The 11,258-nt window shown below is 37.7% G+C and overlaps 1 protein-coding gene across 1 annotated transcript in view; it reads right to left on the minus strand.

The window, feature by feature from the left end:
* Window positions 1–11,258, minus strand: part of CEP70 (centrosomal protein 70) — an 86,514-nt gene that overhangs the window by 55,435 nt on the left and 19,821 nt on the right. The window contains exon 5 of the mRNA XM_007947502.2: window positions 6,171–6,340. Within this exon, the coding sequence (XP_007945693.1) occupies window positions 6,171–6,340 (170 nt within the window). The remainder of the gene's footprint in view (window positions 1–6,170; window positions 6,341–11,258) is intronic.

Genomic DNA, 11,258 nt, shown 5'->3' on the forward strand with positions numbered 1-11,258 from the left:
ATATGTGTGTGTGTGTGTGTATGTCTGTGTGCCTGTGTGTCTGTGTATATGTATATATATGTATATGTATATATGTATATGTATATAAAGAGAGAGAGAGAGAAATTTATCTTAGGAAAACGGCTCACACACTTATAGAAGCTGGCAAGTACCAAGTTCTTGGATCAAAGGTCAAGCTGGAAGCTTTTCCTGACTCATGCAGCTGCAGAGGCTGACAAGCTCAAGGTTGGCAGGTAGTATACCAGCTGTCAACTCCAACGAATGACAAATCCAAGATCACCAGGCCAAATGGTGGATTGTTCGCTCATGAACAGCTGTAGGCAGCACAACAGAATCCCGATGTACAGAAGAGTGTCTCATTTTCCCAGAATGTCCAGAAATATATTGGAAGCAGGCCACACCCCTAGGGAAACTCCTTTTCAATGGACTGCCTGCTCAAAACATATACGTCTGATCCCATCATGGGAATAACCCACATCACAACTGCTTAAACCACTCAGAACTGTGGTCTAGCCAAGTTGACACACAACTCCAACTATCACAGTGCCCATCAACAGAGGATGGATAACCAAACTATGGTACATACACACAATGGAATATTATGCAACACTGCAGAATAATGTAGAATCTGCAAAAAACTGCATGATGTGGATGAACTTGGAGGACATTATGCTGAATGAAATAAGTCAATCACAGAAGGAGAAATATTGTATTAGTCCATTATTGAGAAAAGTCAAGGAAAGGTTTAACATATGGTACGAAACTTTCTTTGTTGATTACCAGGGGTGGGAGAGGAGGTCAGGGAACACTGCAAATAAATAAAAATGCATTCACCCATATCACTTTAGTTGTGTGTGCATCACTGAACATAAATTATATTTCAATAAAATGTATTAAAAAAAAAGAAGATGGAATGAATACACAGAGTCACTGTATGAAAAAGATTGTTCAATGTTCATCCATTTCAGGAGGTGGTATATGATCAAGAACCAATGGTATTGAAGGAAGAAGTCGAAGCTGCACTGAAGAAACTGGTGAAGAATAAAGCTCTAGGAATTGATGGAATACCCACTGAGATGTTTCAACAAATGGATGCCCCACTGGAGGCACTCATTTGGTTTTGCCAAGAGATTTCGAAGACAGCTACCTGGCCAACTGACTGGAAAAGATCCATATTTGTACCCATTCCAAAGAAAGGTGATCCCATAGAATGTGTAAATTATCAAACAGTATGATTAATATCACATGCAAATAAAATCTTGATGAAGATAATTCAAAGACGGTTGCACCAGTATATTGACAAAGAACTTCCAGAAATGCAAGCTGGATTCAGAAGAGAATGTGGAATGAGAGATATCATAGCTGATGTCAGATAGACCTTGGCTGAAAGCAAAAAATATCAGAAAGATGTTTACTTGTATTTTATTAACTATGCAAAAGCATTCGATTGTGTGGATCATAAAAATTTAAGGATAACAGTGAGAAGAATGGGAATTCCAGATGACTTAATTGTGCTCATGAGTAACCTGTACATAGAACAGGAGGCTGTTGTTCAAACAGAACAAGGGGATACTACATGGTTTTAAATCAGAAAGGGAGTGTGTCAGGGTTGTATGCTTTCAACATACTCATTCAATCTATATGCTGAGCAAATAATCTGAGAAGCTGGACTATATGAAGAAGAGCATGGCATCAGGGTTGGAGAAAGACTCATTAACAACCTGCGATATGCAGATGACACTTTGCTTGCTGAAAGTGAGGATAACTTGAAGCACTTGTTGATGAAGATTAAAGATTAGTCTGCAGTATGGATTCTATCTCAACACAAAGAAAATGAAAATCCTCACAAAAGAACCAATAAGCAGCATCATGACAAATGGAGAAAAGATTCAAGTTGCCAAAGATTTCATATTACTTGGTTCCACAATCAACTTCAATGGAAGCAGTAGCCAAGACATCAGATGATGCATTGCACTGGGCAAACCTGCCGCCAAAGACCTCTTTAAAGTGTTGGAGAGCAAAGATGTCTCCTGGAAGACTAAGATGCTCCTAACCCAAGCCATGGTATTTTCAATCATCTCATATGCATGTGAGAGCTGGACAATGAATAAGGAAGACCAAAGAAGAGTTGATGCATTTCAGTTGTGGTTTTGGAGAAGGATACTACTCAAAGTACCATGGACTGCCAGAAGAATTAATAAATCTGTCCTGGAAGAAGTACAGCCAGAATGCTCCTTGGAGGCAAGAACGGTTAGACTTCGTTTGACTACTTTAGTTATGTTGTCAGAAGGGACCATTCCCTGGAGAAGGATATCATGCTTGGTAAAGTGGAGGGTCAACAAAAAAGGGAAAGGCTCTCAACGAGATGGATTGACAAAGTGGCTGCAATGATGAGCTCAGGTATAGCAAGGACTGCGCAGTGTTTTGTTCTGTTGTAAACAGGGTTACTATGAGTTGGAGCCAACTCAATGGCGCCTAACAACAACAACAAAGAGATTAAAGAAGACTTAAACAACAAATAGAAAGATGTTCCACATTCATGGATTGGGAGACTTACTACTGATACTACCCAAAGCAATCTAAGATTCAACCCAATTCCAATCAAAATTCCAAGAGCCTTCTTTATAGAAACAGAAAAGTCAATCCTCAACTTTATATAGAATGGCAACAGGCCCCAGATAGCTAAAACAATGCTGAAAGAGAAGAACAAAGTAAGATGACTCACACTTCCTAATTTTTAAACATAAACCCATATATCTATGTATGGTCAGCTGATTTTTGACAAAGGTGCTAATTAAGTCCATTTAATGGGGAAAGAAGGTGTCTTCAACAAATGGCTCTGGGAAAACTGGATTTCCACATGCAGAAAAATAAACAGTAGCCATGCCTCACACCAGACACAGAAACAAATTCAAAATGGACTAAGGATCTAAATTTACAGACTAAAACCATAAAATTCTTAGAGGAACAAGCAGGGAGCAATGCTGTTAGATCTAGCTTTCAAAAACAGATTACCTAATTTACTAATAAAAGAACAAAGAGCAAAAGACAGAATAAATAAATAGGATCTCATAAACATTAAAAAACTGTTCATCAAAAGACTTTACAGAAAAAGTAAAAAGACAAAGTACTGACTGGGACAATTATCTTCAGAGATCATATATCCAACAAGAATCTAATAACCAAAATGTATATAAAACTTCAACAACTTAACAACAACAACAAAAAAAAAACCCACATAATTCAATCATAAAATGGTCAAGGAACTTACTTAGACATTTCACCAAAGATGCTTAGCATTATTAGCCATCAGAGAGACACAAATCAAAACCACAATGAGATATCATTTCACTCCCACTAGGATGGTTAATATTAAAAAAAAAAGAAAAGAAAAGAAAGAAATAACTAACATCAGCGAGGATATGGGGAAACTCGTACCCTTATCTATTGCTGACAGGAATGTAAAATGGTACACCCACTGTGGAAAATAGTCTGGTAGTTTCTCAAAAAATTAAAAATAGAACATAGGAGCCAGCAATTCTAGTCTTAGGTATTGTGGTAGTTACATTTGTGTGTCAACTTGGCTGGGCCTGGTTGAGTGGCTGGGCAGCTGGATGTAGTATTCCCCATGATGAGGTTAGTAATCACCTCCATGGTAGAATCTACTGTGAGCAGCTGTTCAGCAGCCTGCCATGCTCTGCTGACCTTGGGACTTTGAATGGACCTGAATGAATGGCCTGCCATGTGGTTTGGTAACATTGGGACTGTGCCTTTTTACTTGTCAAAGTAAAGTTACTTTACTTTTACTTGCTGGGCTGCTCGGCCTCAGCAGCCAGCAGCTGTCTGAGTAAAGAAAAGCCTCAGTGGGCCAGGAGCAGGAGCAGAGGTGAAACCCAAAGTTGAGGGGTTTTCATCCAGCCCCTAGAGCCTGGCACTTTAACTCAGACTTAAAACCTCAAAATTGTAAGAACTCCTGTTTCTTAAAGCCATCCCATTTGAGGTATATTCTTTTTGGAGCAGCACTAGGTAACCAAAACAGGTATATACTCAAAAGACTTGAAAGTAGAGACTCAGAGAGAGACTTGCACACCAATGTTCACTGCAGCACTATTCACAAGAGCCAAAAGGTGGAAATAACCTAAATGCCCACTAACAGATAAATGGATAAACAAAATGTGGTACATACATATATACATACATAAAATGGAATATTACTCAGCCAGCTGAAGAAATTAAGTCTTGATACAGGCTACTGTATGGATCTAGCCTGAAGACCTGATGCTGGGTGAAATAAGGACAAATGTTACATGACCTCCCCTATATAAAAAGATAAGAAAAAGCAATGTATAGAGACTAAAGTTTATTAGTGGTTACCAGGAACAGGAAAGAGGGGTAAAGGGGGGGTTAACAAGAACAGAAAAATAACACTTATTAAGGGTAGGGTTGCACAAGCAATTTTTGTTATTATTGACAGTAAATTATACACCTGTAAAAAGTTAATTGGCAAAAAGTTCTGTGATAGATACACTTAAAACAATGACCGGAAAAAAAAAAAAAAAAAGGTTCTGAGGCACTTATGTACAACCAAATATCTCATAGGATTTAGTTTCTTGGTTTGGAGGTTTAGGGTCATTGTTTCAAAGTTACATCCCAGTTAATGGGATGTAAAACATCCCACTAAAATATATTTAGTGTTTCTGTTCTACCTCCTAGTTCCTTGTATAATGTCTGGAGTTTTAAAAGCTTGCAAGCAGCCACCCAAGGCATAATTTGTCTCTACTTATCTAAAGGAAGAGAAGAAGTAAAGTCAGGAAGGGGAGGAGGATGTGGACTATGCGGTTAATTGTCTCCACAAGAACTGGATGGTATCCAGCCACCATTACTAAACATTTTGAGCAGAGATTTCATATAAGAATCCTGATCAAAAGGAGGGAAATGTCAGACAGAATTTCAAATTCTCATGGACTCGACGTTCTAGAGCCATGGAGGGAGAGTGGATGACCCCTAAAACTATTGCCCTGAGATAATCTTTAAACCTTAAACCAAAAACATCCCCTGAAGTCTTCTTAAAACTGAGTAACTATTCAGCTTCCAAAAAAAACCAAACTCACTGCCCTCGAGTCAGATCCGACTCATAGTGATCCCTCCTTGGGTTTCTGAGGCAGTATCACTATGAAAGTAGACTGCCCAATCTTCCTTCAGAGGAGTGGCTGGTGGGTTTGAACTGCCAATCTTCTGGTTAGCAGTCAAATGCCTTAGGCACTATGCTATCAGAGCTTAGCTAGTAATAAAAGTCTGCCTGGAACGTTATGGTCTTTTAAGAACTATGTATATGGAATCAAATTGACAATAGCAATTTGAAACACTAGATATGAACCTTAGGGAGCAGGGAGTTTATGTTAATAAGGGAGAAACAACTCAGAGAGGAGAGTGAGAATGGTCATACAACTCCAAGAATGTAATCAATGTTACTCAATTGTACATGTAGAAACTGTTGAATTGGTTTATATTTTGCTGTATACATACTCAACAACAACAAAACAAATAAAATTTGAAAAGGAAAGGGAATGAACTGAGTATTTATCCTATCTTTCTACAAACCACTAGCACAACCAAACAGAACCTTGTCAATAAGGAAATTTTTTTAAAAAACAGAATTCCAGCAAAAAAAGAAAAAGGGCATAGCAGAACTGAAAAATTACAATTTTGCAAGATCATCAATGAGTAAAACTATTAGGTGAAAGGATGGTGAAGAATTTTACCATGGAATGCTCAAACTGTTAGCATTTAAATCCCTGATCAATCTTACCTTTCCTAAGAGTGGGTCAACTAAACATTACGTGTCTCTGGATCGGCTATAATATGAAACACATGGGCCACCTCTGAAGTATATTATCAAAAATACTTGAATCAAGCACTAACTTCCAGGAAATATGGGAGAAAGAATAAATTAAAATGATGTAATGAGGAAGCCAACACAAATCTAAAATGTGGGATCTTCTCCCAAACAAGATTTTCTTCAACATGTTGATAATGGGGGAAGAAAAGGTCAGGGAAGAAAGACTTCCCTAGTATATATAAGATATTATCACCCCCAAGATGAAATCATGATGTTAAAAAACAACAAAATGATTTATATAGCTACAGAGCAACTTATCTAGGAAACTTACTGTCTATCCAAGACACTATGAGGAACTCTTCTGCAGAGATAGGCAAACACTCTGTTTTGAGTAACAATGCGCTCTTCTTCCTCCTTTGTTAATCTATAGATATTCTTTTGCAAAGATGCAATAGTCTCTTGTTGTTCCATTCGCTTTTTCTTGTAACGCTGACATTTTGCCTGTAAGACATTTTTTAAAACTATAATTATGATGTGTGTGTGTGTGTATATATATATATATAAATATATATATATATATATATATATATATATATATATATATATATATATATATATATATATAAGACATGTTGTCCTAACAATACTATACACAAAGATATTTTCACAGTTTCTATCTAACTGCTTCAATCAAGAATTTTAGGATTTGGGCTATCTGTAAATGGGTGCCAGCTCCAGAAACAGAAATATCACAAACCCCCAAAATATAATAGGGAAAATATAGTTCATAGTTATAGGCACTCAAGGTGTCATCATCAGTAACAAAAAAAACAGTTTCCATAGTTGACTCCAACTCATGGTGACCCCATGTGTGTCAGAGTAGAATTGTACTCCAGGGTTTTTAATGGATTTTTTTTAAGATCACCAGGCCTTTTTTCTGAGGTGCCTCTGGGTAGAGTTAAACCTCCAACCTTTCAGTTAGCAACCAAGTGCATTAATCATTTGTATCACCCAGGAACTCCATAACCAGTAAAGGAACTCAAAATCTCTATAAATAATCGGGAAGGGAGCAATATTAAAGATGCTATAAAGAACCAGGAATTAAAATTAAGATTCCTAAATTATTAATGGTATTTCAGGACTGCTGATGACATAGTCAACTTAGGTGTTCAAACAATGTGGAGCCTACAAACTCATAATAATTCACAACCAGGAAGTTAGCATCAACGAATAATCAGTGTGTACACATCAACATTTATATGAAAGAATGAATATAAATCTCAGACACTCTTTTTCCTTATTTTCTGGTTTCTATAGCTAGGAATCCTTTACAAGCTCATTCTCTGTCTAGTCATAAAATGTGAGCATTCTTTGCATACTCTGCATTCAACTTGTATTCTCATTCATGTCAGTAGCTTCAATTACCACTATACTAATTCCCACATTCATCCTCAGAGCAGATATTTCTGCACTTCAGAGTAACTGCTTATTTGATAACTCTCCTTAATTTCCCAAAGACACTTTACCTCCACATGTCAAAACCAAACTCAGGATCTCCTCCTTTATGTATGTCTACCCCAACAAAACTGATCCTTGCACTCCTTTCTTCAAGTGTATACAAATACATAGTAATACAAATTCACCCATATGCTGAAGGAGGGGTTTCACACCATACACAGTACATCCAGGAAATCTCTCCCAGTTGATAGAAAATGTCTACCTCATTTTCTTTTTAATGTTTTACTTATGCTTTTCTTTATGTTCCAAAATTTCTCCAATAAGCAAGTATGTATTATTTTTGCAATCACAAAAACATTTTAAATCTCTAAAAACCTTTAATCAGTGAATGAAGAATGTATGTACTGGAAGTCTATCAAAAGTGGAGGTCATCAGAAAAACTTTAATTAATTAAAATTAATTTTTCTTCTCCATCATTATCACTAGCACCATCACTGTAATTATTTACTAACTATACTTCTAAAAAGCTCACAGAGAAGCCTTTACCCATCTGGCCTGGGCATTACTAAGACATGCCTAAGACATAATCAAAATAGGATACTTGTGTCTAAGCACGTGTTCACCTGCCACAAGTATCAAGTTTACTGAGACTTAGAAGGCCTCAGGCAGGAAGGAGACTCAGCTTCCAGTACCATTTCATCTCCCAGTAACTATCACTTACACTTGGAATTTATCCCTGCCTTAGTCTCATCGCTGTAAGGGACCTCTGAACAAGTGACATGGGTGCCATTCCACTTCTAAGTTAGCTGCAAAACCTTGGACAGCAGGACAGGGCAATTATTAGGAGTATGAATAATAGAGTAAGATAGCCTGGGCATGAACTTAATTCTGTCTTATTAAGTGTGTGAACCTGAGCAAGTCTAATGACCTCTCCATATCACAGCCCTTCCATTTTAAAAATGAAAATAACATTTTGGACTTCTGGTAAGATGGCAGAATAGGCAGACAACCTACACAGACTCTCTTCAACAAAGAAAAGACAAACTAATTGACACAGATACAGAAAATAATTCTGGAGCTATGAGCTTTGAAAGGAAGGATATAGAAGTGCATTAAACACCAACTAGTAGAAAACCTGGATGAAAACAGCAAGTAAGGAGAAACGGAGCTGCAGACTATCAGCTATTCTGACGGCACAGATAGCTTGAATATTTCCAAGTGGTGGTAGGACCTGAGAATTAACCTAAAAATTGGCACTGCATACCAAGGGTTACATGGATCACTGCATTGGTAGCTGATGACTAAAAAGGGAAACAGCAAAGAAGGAGACAAACTGAGCTGTGGACTTTCGGCTGTCCAGAGGGCGCAGCCATTTTGAATGTTTACAAGTGGTGGCCATCTTAGATATTTAAAATGACAGCATTCTCATTAGATTCCAGAGACCTAAGAATAAGCTCCACCTGCCAAGGACAGCACAGGCATACAGGAGGTTGATAATGGGAAAGGAGAGAGGTGGTGAGTGCACAAGTGCTGTCAACTAGTGAACAGAGGAGCACAGTATGCACTGCTTACTCACATAAAATCCAAACAAAACAAAGAAAATGAAAATATTAGGTGAATCACCCCAACGTACAATCACCAATTAAATATAAACACAAAAATGTCACACTGTCTCGGAGACAATGGACCATCACAGTCCACACAAAGAAGCAAGATAAAGCAGTAGAAACAAAGGACCAGGATACAGACCCTGATTACATCTCTAAGGAAGAAGCAGCATTGGAATTCCCTGATAAGGAATTCAGAAGAATTATATTTAGGTACCTTCAATAGAGTGAGAGGCAGATCAAGGAAAATGCTGACAAAAATAGAAGAAAACACAGAGAAAATCCTAGAAAAATCTCAAAAGACAATACAAGAACAAAATGACAAAATAAATGAAAAATTAGAAATCCAAAAGATTAATGCTAAATTTTCAGAAATAGATAACATCGAAATGGCAAAGCAGTAGAACTGAATCAATGGTAGACAGAATTAGTGAGATTGAAGACAAATACCTCAATACTTCTTTGGAAAGGGGTCAATCAGAAAAAGACCAAAACAAAATGAAAAGGACTTCCGGTAAGATGGCAGAATAAGCAGACAAGCTCCACAGATCCTCTTCAACAAAGAAAAGAGAAACCAATTGACAGAGATACAGAAGATAATCCTGGAGCCCTGAGCTTTGAAAGGAAGTATACAGAAGTGGATTAAGCACCAACTAGTGGAAAAACCTGAATGAAAAGAGTGAGTATGGAGATGGTCGGAGCAGTGGACCATCAGCTACTCTGACAGGACCAACAGCTTGAATATATCTCCGTGGTGTTGGGACCTGAGAATTGACCTAGACATCAGCCCTGGTCACCAAAGGCTGCAGGAACGACTATGCTGATGGTCTATGACTAGGAAGGGAAACAGCAAGGAGGGAGAAAACCTGAGCTGTGGACTTCCAGCTGTCCAGAAGGTGCAGCCATATTAATTGTTTGCACACAGTGGGCATTTTGGATATTTAAAGGGACTGAGGGTGCAGCCATTTTGATTGTTTACAGGCAGCAGCCATTTTGGATATTTAAAGTGACCTAGGATGCAGCCATTTTGAATGTTTACAAGCAATGGCCATTTTGTATATTTAAAGTGACCAAGGGTGCAACCATTTTGAATGTTTACAATCAGTGGCTATTTTGGATTTTAAAGTGATAGCATTCTCACTTGCATTCCAGAGACCTAAGAATAGGCTCCTTTTGCCAAGGACAGCAGGGACATATGGAAAGCAGACAACGGGAAAGGAGGCAGATGGTGAGTGCATAAGTGTTGCCAACTAGCAAATAGAGGAGCACAGCACAGTACTCTGCTCACATAGATAACATACAAAGAAAAAAAAATCATGGGCAAGTCACCCCAATATACAATCACCAATTAAATATAAACACAAAAACATCACAATGACTCGGAGACAACAGAGCATCATAGTCCACACAAAGAAGCAACATGAAGCAGGAGAAACAAGGGACCAGATCCAAAACACATCCCTCAGGAACACGCAGCATTGGAACGCCCTAATAAGGAATTCAAAATAATTATATTTAGGTACCTTTAACAAATTGAGATATAGATCAAGGAAAACACTAATAAAATGGAGGACAACACAGAGAAAACCCTAGGACAATTTCAAAAGACAATACAAGAACAAAATGACAAAACAAATGAAAAATTAGAAATGATTCAAAATCTACAGATAGGAATCCAGAAGATTATCACTAAATTTTCAGAAATAGATAATTCATAGAATGGGCAAAGGAGTAGAACTGAATCAATGAAAAACAAAATTAGTGAGATTTAAGGCAAATACCTTAATATTTCTTTGGAAAGTAAACAATCAGAAAAAAAGATCAAAACAAAATGAAGAAAGCCTAAGGTTCATGTGGGATACCATGAAAAGGAATAACTTATGTGTAATCAGAATTCCAGAACAGGAAGAGACAGATAAAACCACAGAAAAAATTGTCAAAGATTTGTTCGAAGAGAATAATCCTGGTATGGCGAAAGATAAGACTATATCCATTCAAGAAGTCCAACAAACCCCAAATTGGATAGACCCCAAAAGAAAATCACCAAGCACCAAGACATATCATCATCAAACTCAACAAGACCACAAAGAAAGAATCCTAAAAGCAGCACGGGAAAAACAAAAAGTTACCTACAAGGGGCAACTGATAAGAATAAGCTCAGATTTCTCGGCAAAAAACCATGCAGGTGGGGGCAAGATGGCGGACTAGGCAGAAGGATTGCACAGACCCTCTTCAACAAAGGAAAGGGAAACCAATAAATACAGACACAGAAGATAATCTTGGACCCCTGAGCCTTGAAGGAAAGGATGCAGATTTGGACTAAACCCCAACTAGCAGAAGAATTTGCGTGAAAA

This window comes from Orycteropus afer, unplaced genomic scaffold, assembly GCF_000298275.1.
Source record: "Orycteropus afer afer isolate SDZICR_OR568_19922 unplaced genomic scaffold, OryAfe1.0 scaffold00188, whole genome shotgun sequence".
Lineage (NCBI taxonomy): Eukaryota > Metazoa > Chordata > Mammalia > Tubulidentata > Orycteropodidae > Orycteropus > Orycteropus afer.